We start from the raw sequence: 15,479 nt of genomic DNA, 5'->3' as shown, positions 1-15,479 counted from the left end.
CTTGGTAGATTTGTAGTTGTGCCATACTCTTTACATTTTCGGATGATAGATTGAACAGTGATCCGTGAGATGTTCAAAGCTTGGGATTTTTTTTTTTTTTTTTTAACCTAACCCTGCTTTAAACTTCTCCACAACTTTATCCGACCTGTCTGGTGTGTTCCTTGGCTTTCATGATGCTGTTTGTTACTCCAAGCGCTCTACCAAACCTGAGGGAGCTGAATACAACGGCATGCCACCCTGTCAGATATTAGTAAAAAACGTTGCAAACCATTTATTATTTTCCTTCCAATTCACAATTATGTGCCACTCTGTGTTAGCTCATCACATAAAGCCCCAAGAAAATACATTTGTGTTTTTGGTTGTAAAATGTGTGCATAAAATGCAAGGGATATGAATACTTTTTCAAGGCTCTGTAAGCCATCTAAGTAAACTGCTGAGGAAAGAAAAGAAAAGAAAAAAAAAAAAAAAGAAAAAAAGAAGAAAAAAAAAGAAAAAAAGAAAAAAGAAGAAAAAAAGAAAAAAGAAACAACCTTTTGTTCTCCGAGTACTGATCCAGGACCACCCATTGGAGCTGTCATTTCCAGATTTCACCTTCGCAAACGCCTACTGGTGAAATCTGGTATTGCACATTGACCCCACAATGAGTTTTTTTTATGGCTACCACAGCATGGCCTTATATCGGTTTATCAAGCAGGACCTCTCTGTGGTGGTTCTGGAAACCCCTTTTAAAGCAAACCAACCGATATTATATTTTGGATTTCCACCCCAGTGAACTAAGAGAGGTCATGGTGCCTAAAAAGTGACGCACCTGCTGCGGGTTCCAGTGACAGACACTGAACCACTTTGTTCATTTCTCCTTTGCAACAAGGTGGCAAATTTATTCCTCACTTTGGGCTGTAAATCTGTTGTATTGGCCCGGTCATCTAGTGGTTGTAGTACAGTTGATTGGGGAGAAGCCTCCAGTTTCATTGAATGGTCTTCACTTTCTCTCTTTGGTTTCTTATTCTGAGAAAAAGAATATTGACTGAGGAGTTCACATTCTGAAACACCGCCTGGAAAAAAATAAACAAATAAAAGAAAAAAAAGGACTTGACTTTAGTCAATGACATTAACTGCTTGAAGTTCCACCACTTCTCTTGAGACTTTCAGCGGTAGAATAACGTTCTCACCAAGGCTTGGTGTACATTATACAACATGCCTACACAGAACTAATGAATACTAAGATTTTTTTTTTATAATCATAACCTTTCCTTAACCACCTCAATACCGGGCACTTTCACCTCCTTTCTGCCTAGGCCAATTTTCAGCTTTCAGCTGTGTCGCACTTTGAATGACAATTGCGCGGTCATGCAACACTGCACCCATATGAAATTTTTATCATTTTATTTCACACAAATAGAGCTTTCTTTTTGTTGGTACTTAATCACCACTGGGTTTTTTTTTTTATTTTTTGCTAAACAAAAAGACTGAAAATTCTGTAAGGAAAAAAAACAAACAAAAAAAACAAAAAAACAAAAAGGAAAGTTTCTCAGTTTCGGTTATAAAATTTTACAAATAAGCAATTTTTCATCTTCACTGATGCGCACTGATACAACTGCGCTGATGTGCATTGAGGAGGCTGCACTGATGGCCACTGGGTGCTGTGATTGGACACAGCTGATCACATTGCAAAAAGCCACTGTGATTGCCTCTTTACCGTGATCAGCTGTGTCCAAAGGAGGTGCGCGGAAGGCGTGTTCAGGGCGGACGTCCATGGACGCCCTTCCAGAACAGAGCTGCGCTGTAGCCGTTTTTCGGCAATGGCGCAGTAACAAAGCGGTTAGTACACCTTATTGCCAAAAGTTTGTGGACACGTGACCTTTACACCTATATGTAATCTAAAATACAGCGCTTGCAGATCACAATATATATATGTGTGTGTGTGTGTTATATATGTATACACACACGTATACACACACACACACACACACACACACACACACACACACACACACACAAACAGTGCAAAAAAATTAACAAAATCAGAAATCTTTACAAAATTCTCAAAAAACAAACAGCCTCATATAAAGTGCTCGGTGCTCCAAAATTCTAAAAGGTGCTGAAGCGCTTCATATAAACATGCTGTGCCATACTCCCCCTCTTGTATCCCCACTCACCAGAAAAAAAAAAAATGGACCCTCAGCTTTGCAGTCTGGGGGTCAAACACGCTTGTGTCTGGTGTTGGGAATACAGGTCTCTATACTTCCTTGGTAGGGTCTCCGAATGTTACTCTTTGGGGCTGTTAGGAAATCCACCAGGCTCAACAAAACAAAATGATGCTCATAGTGAAGTACTGTAAAGTGTATTTTAATTGCACAATTACATTAATAACTTCCAAAATTCCAGATAAAAACAAGCATGGGACAATCATAAGGCTATTCGGGGGTTCACTGCGACTCAGCATGCGTTCCAGAGGGCAGAAGGTTTTAAAACCAGAAAAATACGTCAACGCGTCTCGCCCCATCCTTGACGTTTTGGGAGGGACGAAACGCATTGACGTATTTCCGATTTTACTTTTACTTCCGCCCTCGGAGCACTTTATATGAGACCGTTTGAGAAATTTGTAAAGGATTTTTGATTTTGTTGACATTTTTTGCACCGTTGTATATATGCATATATTGTGCTCTGCAAGCGCTGTATTATTTAGATTACGATTAGAGGCGATTTAGCACTTGGTGGACAGCAGCTGCGGGGTGGTTGTTTTTGCACGCAATCTGACACATAGCACGAGTATTTATCTTTTTTTTTTTTTTCCATTTACACCTATATGAACTTACTGTACATCTCATTCCAAAACTGTGACCATTTATATGAAGCTGGTCACCACTATAACAGCCTCCACTCTTCTGAGAAGGTTTTCCACAAGATTTTGGTGTGTGTCTGTAGGAATTTGCGACTATTAACCACTTCCGGACCACCCACTGTCGTTATACATCTGTACTTTGAAGAGGGGTATCGTTGGTATGGCAGCAGCTAGCTAGTATAAGTATAATCAAGTATAACATGATTGTTATTAAACCACTTCAGCCCCGGAAGGATTTACCCCCCTTCCTGACCAGAGCATTTTTTGCGATTCAGCACTGCGTCGATTTAGCTGACAATAGTGCGGTGGTGCGACGTTGCACCCAAACAAAATTGATGTCTTTTTTTCCCCACAAATAGAGATTTCTTTTAATGGTATTTGATCACCATTGCTTTTTTTTTTTTTTTTTTTTGCGTGATAAACAAAAAAAAGACCATCAATTTTGAAAAAAAAAAAAAAAAAAAGCAATATTTTTTACTTTTTGCTATTAAAAATATCCCCAAAAAGATATAAAAAACCAAATACAAAAAACGAATTTCTTCCAGTTTAGGCCATTATGTATTCTACATATTTTTGAAAAAAAAAAAAAAATAAATAAATTAGATATAGAGATATATATATATATCTATCAATAACTGTATATTGATTGGTTTGCGCAAATGTTATAGCGTCTACAAAATAGGGGATAGTTTTATGGCATTTTTATTAGTTTTTTTTTTTTTTTTTTTACTAGTAATGACGGCGATTTTTTCTTTGACGCTATTTTGGGGCCATTGACATTTATACGGCGATCAGAGCTACAAATAGCCACTGATTATTTTTTAAAGACACTGGCAGGGAAGGGGTTAAACACTAGGGGGTGATCAAGGAGTTAAGCGTGTTCCCTGGATGTATTCTAACTGTGGGGGTAGGGGATGGGCTCACTACAATATGACAGAGATCACTGCTCCCGATGATAGGGAACAGTAGATCCCCACCATGTCACTAAGAACAGAGCCTCTCCTCGCCGCAATCGTGGGCCGCCGGCGAACATCCAGTTTGTGGGACCCACGGGCACACTCCCACAGCGCAGGTGTGCGCGCCAGCTAGGCGGTAAATGCAAATTGACGTACAGGTATGCCCATTTTCCTGCCCGTGTCATTCTGCTGACGTAAGTCATCGTAAATCGGCGTGCGGCAGTCGGCAAAAAAACAAAAAAAAAAAAAGATCACTTTAACCACTTCAATACCAGGCCTATTCTGGCCTATTACTCAGAACCCCCCAAACATTATATGTTTTTCTTTTAAAGCAGAGACTGTAGGGAATAAAATGGTGTTCGTTGCAACTTTTTATGTCACACGGTATTTGCGCAGGAATTTTTCAAACGCGTTTTTTGAAGGGGAAAAACAGTTTCATGAATAAAAAAAAAAAAAAAAAACAAAAAACTAAAGTTAGCCCAATAGTTTTATATAATGTGAAAGATGATGTTATGCCGAGTAAATACTGTATTGGCGTATAGCACGCACTTTTTCACCCCGAAAATCGGGTGCAAATAGTGTGTGTGTGTGTGTTATACACCGATACTGCAATTTGGGCTGCCTAGGAGGGAACGGGGAGGGGGCGGGACGAGCGCCGTCAGATTACATACAGCAAGAATCTCCCGTTTACTCAGCGGCCTCTGTAATAGGAAGTCCCGTCTCCTGGGCCGAGCCCATCCAGGAGGCGGGACTTTGTATTAAAGAGGCTGCCGATTAAACAGGAGATTCTCGCTGTATGTAATCGGACGATGCTCGTCCTGCCCTCTCTGTCGCAGCAGTAATCTGAGGTGAGGCTGCAGATGGGCAATTGCGATGTCTGCAGATGGGCAATGGTGAGGATGTATTGATGGGCACTGACCCTTATTTTGCTTCAAAGTTCTTTATTTAAAACTTAAATTTTTTTCCTGAAACTTCCCTCCTTAAATGAAGGTGCACGTTATACACCTGTGCTTGTTATATGCCAATAAATTCCCAATATGTCACGCTTTAAAATTGCGCACGCTTGTTGAATGGCGCCAAACTTTGGTACCTTAAAAATCTCCATAGGAGATGCTTTAAATGTTTTTACAGGTTACCAGTTTAGAGTTACAGAGGAGGTCTAGTGCTAGAATTATTGCTCTCGCTCTAACGCACATGGCAATACCTCACATATGTGATTTGACCGCCATTTACATATGCGTTTCTGTGTGCAGGGGCGCTTAATTTTTTTTTTTTTTTTTTTTTACACCGTCTCTTTACATTTTTTTAATCACTTTTATTCTTATTACAAGGAATGTAAACATCCCTAGTAATAGGACTGGTGCGTGACAGGTCCTCTTTATGGAGAAATGTGGGGTCTTATAAGACCCCACATCTCTCCTCCAGACTGGGAAGACCGAGATCAAAAAAAAAAATAAAATAAAATAAAAACACAACACCACAACAAACAGATCTCTCCCTTTCCTTTTCCTCGACTGGCGTTCTCGGCTTTGTTCACCTCCGCTGGCCGGATAACGTCGCGCTCAGGCCTCCGACGGTCACAGAGATGACTGGGGAACATCTGGTCACCGGAAATCTTTTTTTTTTTTTTTTTTTTAAACGGCAGCGGATTCATTCTCCTGCTCGACGATCGTACGGGCGAGTCGGGAGAAGCACCGAAGGGGGGAGGGGGGACATCCCCGCCTGCTGCCTGTAGGAACGATCAAGCGGCTGAACAGCTGCTATAATTGGTCTTACAGTGCACAGAATCGTCAGCTGTAAAAGATATCTGAATGATGCCTGCAGCTGCACCCATCATTCAGATATCCCCAAAGTCATATGACGTCCTTGGGCTGGAAGTGGTTAAGCTTTAAACATTTAGGGGAAACCAACATTTTTGAGCACAAACTAGCTGCTGGTATATACGACACAAATAAAAGGAAGCTACATCTCATGGATGTTTTAAACATTTTCACACACCTTCAAGAGGTCTCTTCACTGGTTGCTTGTTACTTGGGATTATTAATCCTCGCCGACTCGTCTTTTCTTCTGCTTTTGTCTTCTCCTCTGATTTTATATTTGTGAGCGGACTGAAGTTTGCCTGCCAGATGCTGCCAGAATCAGAGACTTTGTTGTTCCAGCTGTGGCTCTTCAGCTTTGTCAGCTACACAGAACAAAAAAAAAAAAAAAAAGAAATTATGAACACAGCCACAAAACCCACAAAGACAACCCACTATCGCTCCTGCTGTGTAAGAATGAAAGCATTTTGTAGCCATAGCAATGTTTCACTTGGTTCCTCTGGACATAAACCTATAGACCACTATGACAGGGGTCTCCAAATGGCGCCCCTTTCCTGCTTTGCAGAGACACAGGATCAACACCTTCCCCTACTGACAGAACGGTGATCTGCCTTGTTTACAGTCATAGACAAATCGCCGTTCTGGTGCTCTGCCCAATGATTGACAGGTGCCCGCGGACATCGATTTCGCGGTACCCGCAGATCAGACATCCAGACTAAAGCTACCCATAGGAATTACTGGACTGTGGCATGCATGTGCAGTGGAAAGATGGCCATTAAAAAAAAATAAATAAAGCGCATTACCATCCCCTATAAATGCTGCGAATGTTTAGCAGAGTGGGATGCTATTTGTCTATAAAAAAAAAAAAAAAAAAAAAAAATAATTAAGTCTAAAAAGACCCCACAACATGAAATCACCTGGGGAATATCAGGATTGTAGTCATCTATTTTCTTTTTGGTGTTCACATCCACATTGCCCAACGCGATCTGAAAAGCCATCGAGTCTCCCATGTTTCTGTTACATTGTTAAGAAAAATGGAGTGAAGAGACGAGATGTATATTATAGAACAATGCTGTGTGCTGCGTAGTCGCCAGACAGGTCCTAGAACAAAAGGGTCTCAAACAAATTTGCTGATTTACACTGCACAATATAAAAACATAGGGTGAGGGGAAAAAAAATAACAAATAAAAAGTTGGACGAGTCTGCCCCATTTTATAAATATTTTTACATTTTTGTTACTTTTTTTTTTTTTGTATAGATTTGTGTTTGTCCCCTGCATGTTTGAATCCACTTACTGTTGACTGGCTCACTACATCTGCTGGAAGTCTATAAATCTATTCAAAAAAAAATAAACTTGGAGAATACGGGCATCGATCCCGCTACCTCTCGCATGCTAAGCGAGCGCTCTACCATTTGAGCTAATTCCCCTCCATAATGTACAAATTGGATTCGGATCTGCTGGTACGGGACATGCATTCTTCTCAATTTCTTTTAGATGACATGAAATCCTAAAAATGAAACACAGCTTTATGTTTACATAATTTGTTTTACATTTCAAGAAAATCTTTTAAACAAAAATAAGTGGCCATATAATTTGTTTTACCATCTATTCCAAATTTGCGATCACTCTTTACTCTGATACACAGTCTAGGAAAGCCATTCTCAACCATAAAACTGAGGTTTCCTCCAGAGGTTCCTTAAGCTGTGGTTAATTAACTTCTCATCTGAGGGTGCCTTCATAGATCCAGGTTCATCACCACTTGGAAAAGCCAGTAGCGTGACACCAATGATCTTTAAAGCAGTCTGTAAGGGTAGTATTCTAGCCACCACTATAAGGAGCATTCTCCCCACTGACCTTCAACGTAAGGAGCATTCGTGCCACTGACCGACAACTCAAGGGAGCATTCGTGCCACTGACATCCAACGTAAGGAGCATTCGTGCCACTGACCGACAACTCAAGGAGCATTTTTTCTAATGACCCAGATGAACTCATCTTAGCGCGCGCCCCCCCCCCCCCACAGACCTAAAAATAATTTCAAGGGTTCCTCTGGGGTAAAAGGGTTGACAAAGACTGGCCAAGGACGAGACAATCACGGGCATGTTTAGAGGTGGATCAAACCTGCCTCTGCTAGCACCTGTACTCATCTGTCACCTCTGAGACCAAAGTGACATTGAAACTAATCTGTTCTGCTGCACTGGTCCCCATGATCCTCCTCTCCTGTTAGTATGTGACATTACATACAAGCACCTGGGCTGGATGCGAGACAAGGAACATGGGACCAAGCACACCAGAACAGACAACTATGTCTTATTGACCTTTTCATTCATTGGATTTCAGTTCTTTCAATCATGGAGGCTCAGCGAGGGTGTTACCACAGCGTCCAACTATGTACAGCTTCCTGACTTCCTCTCCCACCAGCAGTTCACAGAGAATCACAGAGACCCAGTGATGAAGCTACTGGGTCTAAAATATGTTATGCAATGAAAATAAAATAAATAAAAATATGTAGTTAGTATGTTCGTGGGGGTGTCGGGGAACTAGGGTGGGCAAAATCACCATTGGCATGCTTCACGTTTTCCACGTCTGGTTTCTTTTACCCGTTTTGGCTGGATGTGGATACATTTAAAACAGTCAACAGAAAAGGATACGGTCCAGCATAGCTTAATTCTTCAGGGTCAATGCCATCTTCATAAGGGTTAAGAGGGACCAGTTTTCTTTTCATTGGGTCAAAGACCAACTGGTACAGAAATGTATTATTGGCACGGATAAATCCATCTATGTATCCATCAGGAACAGTAATATTGGATTTCAAATACTGTCCCATTTTTCTTAATAACCTGAAAGAGAAAAGCATGTTGGGGTGAGAAACTACAAATCCCAGAATTCTTGAAACTAGCAAAGAAATTTGTCTCTGTTTATAAGTTTAGAAATCCCAATTTCATCTTAATTACTGGTATAAAGCTTTTATTTTATTAACATTTAAAGTGATTCTAAATGCAATTTTGTTATTAAAATAAATAGAGATATCTATATATATCCTCCTCTCCTGGGGTCCCCAGCGGCACTCCTGGCTCCTCCTCTTCAAGTGCCCAGTGGAAGCACTCTCCCTCGGGGCACTCATGCAGGCGTGCTCCCATGTCCTGCTGCTGCGTCTATTGACACAGACAGCAGGACTCGGCCCCATTCCCCGGCTCCCGCAGCATTGGATATGATTGACAGCAACGGGAGCCAATGGCTGCGCTGCTATCAATTTGTCCAATCAGGACACGAGACACCTGGCCGGACCTGGTGTGTTCGTGCTCGTTCCTGTTGCGGGGAAAAAAAAAAAAAAAAAAAAACGGGTTCAGGTAAGTATAAGAGGGCTCTGGGGGGGTTGCTGCATGATGGGAGGTTTTTCACCTTAATACATAGAATGTATTAAGGTGAAAAACCACAAAAGGTTTACAACACCTTTTAACTAGGGGTACAACGGATCGTCACCAATCCGTGAACTGTGCGGGGTCAACCTCCGCGGATCGGCACACCCGCGATCCACGGATCGCTCTGCGGCCTCGGCCATAGGAAAGGACGCGGCTTCGGCCTAGCTCCGGAGCGGCGGCCATCTTGGTACACCCGGCGGCGGCCGCTGTCTCTTCAGGAAGTGACGTTTAGTTGCCGCCATCTTGCTACACCCCACACTCCTGCACAGTACTGTAATGAGAGAGTGAGAAGGGAGCAAGCGGACATCTTGTTACACCCACCGGAGTTTTAGACGCAACAGCTATTTTCAACACAAAATGGAGCTTATACGCGTAAATACAGTATTTGTAGATAGGACGGACTGTTTAGATGTTAAAATTTTAAAAGCAACAGCAAACCTGCTGACCTTACATGGTTGCTAATGTGACACAACACCTCTGATTTTCACATTTAATGTTAAAATGTGAAAATCAGAGGCGTTGTGTCACATTAGCAACCATGTAAGGTCAGCAGGTTTGCTGTTGCTTTTAAAATTTAACATTTAAACAGTCCGTCCTATCTACAAATACTGTATTTATGCATATAAGCTCCGTTTTGTGTTGAAAATAGCTGTTAAATCCAAAACTCCGGTGGGTGTAACAAGATGTGTTTTTTTTTTTCTGCCGATCTGAAAATGATCCGATCCGTGACTCTCATCCGAGGATCGATCCGATCCGTGAGTTTTTGATCCGTTGCACCCCTACCTTTAACGTTAAAAAAAATAGAAAAATACACAACCTTGTACCTTTAGAACCACTTTAAAAGAGAAAGTGCTTCCATTGCACTTTTCTAAGGATGTGTGGCTGGAGAAAGCCCAGCACTAGATCCTCACTTTTTTAGAAAGCCCAGCACTAGATCCTCACTTTTTTAGAAAGCCCAGCACTAGATCCTCACTTTTTAGAAAGCCAGCACTAGATCCTCACTTTTTTAGAAAGCCCAGCACTAGATCCTCGCTTCTTGGCAGACTCTTGTCCAGAATCCACACAGTTCCACATGGGCTAAAGACTAGAAGGTGGTTCTCCAACTCATCTAGATGTGTTATTGTAAATAGAGATCAAAGTTACCGTTCACAGCTTAGTAAAACAATTCAAGAAACTGTAAAGTATACCTACAAGCTACAGGCATATTGGTTTTCTGTTCAGACAGAGTGGTGAGGGGTTTGAAACTCTGAGGTTCTTTCTTGCTGTCTGTTCCTGTCTTATCATGGAACAGGTTGTCACCCGAACAGGAACAGAGGTGAAATCTTTCAATGAGGACGCTTGTTTCAGTGACAACTGTCTAAGAGGGGATTCTCCTCACATTGTAAAAGTACTGCTGCTGCTCCTGGGGGTGGGGGTCCAGGATGTGCATCCATTCATAGTATGTCCCAGCTTCAGATTAAAGGCAAGCATTAAAAGTATAGCACACTTTTTGCCAACATTTAATAATGCACCAGTTTTAAAAATAAATGCGCATTACATACTAAAGTCCGCAGAGCATTACAGTGTCGATCGGTGCATCATGGGTGCAATGCACTGGATGCTGAATTGTTTACATTCAAGCCCATGGTACATATGAAGGGAAGCACATACTGTAATGGGGCATGACTACACAATGGACTACAAGTGTGGCGATGTCACCACCCTGCTGCCGGCACAATCTGTGAGTCAGTGGCAGACAGGACTTGTAGTCCCTAATTGTAGCCCTGAAGATTACATAAACCACCCCCAACATATGATATATTTTCTGAAAGCAGACACCCTAGAAAACAAAATAGTGGTAATTCCAATTTTTTGTCACATATTACCGCAAAGGTCTAGGAAATGCGAAATTTCAGTAAAAAGTACACTAAAGTTAATTTTAGGGCACACAAATGTAAAAAATGACCAATTTTTTGATAAAAACATAAAAGACGAGGTTGTACCAAGTAAATAGATACCCAACAGGTCAAACCCTAAAAATTTGCATGTCCGTGAAATGGCGACCAATAAACTTCAATATCCTATATTTTCCATCGGCAACACTTTAAAAGCCCCCTATAGCTCATCAGTTTAACATTACGGAGGTGATCTGGTGCTAGAAATTATTGTTCTTACACAGGCGTGCATGGCAATATGTAACATGTGAATCACGATCAACGTTTTCATGCGTAGGGCACCCCAACGTGTGCATTTACATTCATCCATACATATATGTAGGGGTGGGAGGGCAAGATTTTATGTGCTTGGGTGTAAGAGAACCTGTTGCCAAAAAATTACCATATAGGGGACTTTTTGTCCCCTATGTCAGTGGTTCTCAACCATGTCCTCAAGTACCCCCAACAGGCCATGTTTACAGGTTTTCCTTCATCTTGCACAGGTGCTTTAAATTAGAGTCAACGGTTTGTTATTTTGAACAGCTAAATTGAACAGCTGAATTTTATCTAAGAGAAGTTCCCAAAACATGGACTGTTGGGGGTACTAGAGGACAGAGAACCACTGACATAAAGGGACAAAAATTCCCCTATGTGATGATTTTTTGGCAACAGGTTCTCTTTAATGGGACCCTGGATCCCTCCCCTGTACTCCACTGAATGTAATGCAAGTCGTATAGCAGTACATTCTTTTCTAGCCATGTTGGCCAGGGCCACCAAGAGGCGGACCCGGGAGGACCGTCAGACACGTCGCTTTTCTGGTTGGCAACAAGGGGGGGGAGCGGATGTGCGTGAACTTTAATGCAGAACAGCTAGTCTCTTCTGCATTAAATGCCTGCCTGTTCTCCATTTTTTTTTTTTATTCTGTCCTAACGTTTCAAAATATATTTTATTTTATCAGTAAAAGAAAAAAAAAAAAAAAAAAAAAAAAAATAAAATTTTTATATATATATATATATATATATATATATATATATATATATATATATATATATATATATATATATATATATATATATATATAAAGACAGAAATAGTGCTTTTGTATATTCTCTCTATGCATTCCATTTAAAAATAACAAGATATTCCAAAGATCACACCAATTAGAACACTTACCTGTATAATATCTGGATTATTTGCAATTTTCAGAACTTTGCTGGCTTTAGCTAAACCCACACCATGGATAGAGGGCAGATAGTCACATCCGGACAGGATACACATATAGCGGAATTTCTCTTCTGTGAACACATCTCCCAGATGTTTACATTTTCCAAACCGATCCTGATCAATTCCAAACCGTTTCCATATTGGTCCATTTTCAGAATCACCTAAAAAAAAAAAATAAATAAATAAATAAAAAACAAAAATTCCAATAGGCTTTGTTCAGAAAAAAAAAAAAAAGTTTAAAAAGGGGCACCTGCACCCTACATACTGATCAATCTGTTTTTATAATGAATAAAAAAAAAGTGTAAAGTAATCCAAGCATTTACAATTTCAAGAGCAGGTAGATTTCAAAGTTCAAGCTGAAGATTAAGTATGTATGTTTTTGGATACTAGCCCAGCTTGCACCAACATAAGTATCATGTGCAATACCTGTGCTTTGGGATTCCCATGGAACCCAGAAATCACTGTAGTAGGTTCTGCCACTATAGGGATTGGCAGAAACTAGCAGTGAATCGGCCACCTTGCTGCATTGTGAACACAGGAGGTAGCTCACTCGCTTGGCATGGGCGCCATTCAGAGAGCACCTTGCTTTGCATTCATTGAGAAAAATACTGTACATTCTCTTATTGGACAAGGTATCAAATGTGATGTTTCTACCTGCCAGTCAGCACTTTATTTTTTGGCAAGTGTACACTAAGCTGTGCATGCACGGCTCAGTACACAGGCTCAGCCTGATTCTGTGCATGCATGGGCAGGAGATACACATTCCAGGCTCAGCCAATCAAGACGTCAGGGACTTGGAACCCAGAAGACCAGGGGAAAATTGAAGTGTCGACACCTTTAGAACAAGGTTTTATATTGCACCTGATCACCCCACCCCTCTGTGACGGCGAGTGGGGGGGGGGGATCCTCTCCTCGCAAATGCTTTCAGCATTTAAAAACAGCACAGCCCCCACACAGCTATGTCATTTAGAGTTTTTGAGAATTAATGAACTATCAGTACCACTGCAGCTGACGGCTTGTAGTTCTCAATAACTGCGAAGGTTGAGAAAGGAGCGTGCATGCTCGGAAACCGACACGACGCACGCTCCAAAACACGGCGCAAAGCATCCTGGGTCCAGGGACGTCACCGACCACCTGTGCTGCCACGCCAACGCTGCAAATCACGCTGTACTCTATCCGGGTTATGAGCCTCCGCAGCGGACTTTCTCCATCAGCTCTCGGCACACCAGAGGCGTTCTTTTCCTTCCTCCGAGCGTCACGGGCAGACGAGAGACCTGGCACCCCGTACCAGCACTTAGAGATGAGCCCGTTTCCTGCCATTATCGTGTGAGTAGTCCAGATAGTGGGCTTAATAAAAGTCAGTCTTGCTACACTTAGTGGCGCTTTTCCTCTCTGCTTTCCCAATAACTGCGAGGGTGCGGCTGAGCATTCTTGTAATTCATGGATTCTTCATGCAAATCAGTAACAGTCTGCCTGTATCGGAGGTATGGGCAGGACAGTGTACTGAGTGTCTGCAGGATCCTGGCATTGCACCCGAGATCTGTTGATCAAGGGTGCAATGCTTTACAGGCTCCAGTGTAATAAAATAAATGCACATTATTTTACCTGCAAAAAATATTGTTTTTTTACTTTAATAAATCAAAATGTGAATGTATCCTTTAACCGCTTGCCGACCAGCGCACGCCGATTTACGTCGGCAGAGTGGCACTGGTAGGCAAAAGGGCGTACAGGTACGTCCCCTTAAGAAGATCGTGTCAAGAAGAGATAGAACGGGGATATGCTTTTGTAAACAAAGCATTTCCCTGTTCTGCTAGTGACAGGACAGAGATCACAGCTCTCTCATCGAGAGCAGCGATCACTGTTCTGTGTGTTGTATTTTGTAGACGATATAAATTTGGCGCAAATCAATCAATATTACGCTTACTGCGATTTTTTTTTACCAAAAATATGTAGAATACATGTCGGCCTAAACTGAGGAAAAAAAATGGTTTTTTTTTATATATTTTTGGGGATATTTATTATAGCAAACAGTGAAAAATAATGCGTTTTTTTTCAAAATTGTCACTTTTTGTTTTTTTTTTTTTTTTGCACAAAAATAAACACAGAGGTGATCAAATACCACCAAAAGAAAGCTCTATTGGGGGAAAAAAAAGGACGTCAATTTTGTTTGGGTACAACGTCGCACGACGTGCAATTGTCAGTTAAAGCGAAAGTGCCGAATCGCAAAAAGTGCTTTGGTCAGGAAGGGGGTAAAATCCTCCAGGGCTGAAGTGGTAAAAATGAAATTAAAATGTTATTTTTAGAGGAAAAAAAACACAAGAAACATGTTATACTTACCTTCTCTGTGTAATTGTTTTGCACAGAGCAGCCCAAATCCTCCTCTTCTCCGGTCCATCGCCAGCACTCCTGGCCCCTACCTCCTGTTGAGTGCCCCCACAGCAAGCAGCTTGCTGTGGGGGCACCCGGGCCAAGGCCCCGGGTGTCCATTCACACACAGAGCCACGGTTTGGGCTCCATCTCGCCCCCTCTCTCTCCTGATTAGCTAACTGACTTTGACAGCAGCGGGGAGCGAATGGCACGGCTGCTGTCTCAGCACCAATCAGGCGGTAAGAGTCCTGGATGGCAGAGGCAGTCGTGCACATCGCTGAATAGAGATGGGACTCAGGTAAGTATTAGGAGAGCTGCTACAAACAGGTTTCTTATCTTAATGCATTAGGATTAAAAAAAAAAACTCTCTTTACAACCGCTTTAAGCTAAAAACTTTATTTTTGGTGCTGCTCCCCCCTGCCCCTCTAAATACTTACCTGAGCCCAATAACAGTGGCAATGCTCTATCTTTCCCCTTCCTCATTGGATTCAGTGAGAGTAGCGGGAGCCACTGTCAATCAAAGCCCAGCGAGCGAGTTACACTGTGTGTGTGTGTCAATAGATCCTTTACAATCACTTTAAAATCAACAAAACCGCTTCTTACCTTCTTACAGCCAAAAGCAAGAAGGTCAGAGTCTTCTGTAATGATTGCCTGGGCAACACCATGTTTGTTCAAGTATGCCAGCTGAGAATCCGCCTCATACGGGGCAACTATACAATTAACGCCTTCAGAACGCGCAGCCTGTAACAGAGCAGATATAAGGATGAAAACATTGCAACGGAAGATTAAATCAAGCTACTAAAGTATAAAGGCCTTCCTATACCAAAAGGGGGTTAAAATGAAAAAAAGTCAAATTTAGAAAAATAAATTAAATCAATAATCAATAAATCAATAATACCATAATAAACCATGCGCAGTAATCGTGATGCATCGAATTGC

At 41.6% G+C, this 15,479-nt stretch overlaps 1 protein-coding gene across 1 annotated transcript in view; it reads right to left on the bottom strand.

Annotated features, from left to right (window-relative positions):
• The window catches only part of EXO1 (exonuclease 1), a 51,618-nt gene that overhangs the window by 23,839 nt on the left and 12,300 nt on the right, over window positions 1-15,479 (bottom strand). The window contains 7 exon segments of the mRNA XM_073598039.1: window positions 809-1,052; window positions 5,797-5,980; window positions 6,533-6,629; window positions 8,266-8,449; window positions 12,119-12,295; window positions 12,298-12,334; window positions 15,144-15,281. Of these exon segments, the coding sequence (XP_073454140.1) occupies window positions 809-1,052; window positions 5,797-5,980; window positions 6,533-6,629; window positions 8,266-8,449; window positions 12,119-12,295; window positions 12,298-12,334; window positions 15,144-15,281 (1,061 nt within the window).

The sequence above is a fragment of the Aquarana catesbeiana genome, linkage group LG09 (genome assembly GCF_042186555.1).
Source record: "Aquarana catesbeiana isolate 2022-GZ linkage group LG09, ASM4218655v1, whole genome shotgun sequence".
Lineage (NCBI taxonomy): Eukaryota > Metazoa > Chordata > Amphibia > Anura > Ranidae > Aquarana > Aquarana catesbeiana.
Note: the sequence above shows the minus strand (reverse complement) of the source record. Positions and strands in the feature narration are given on the sequence as shown.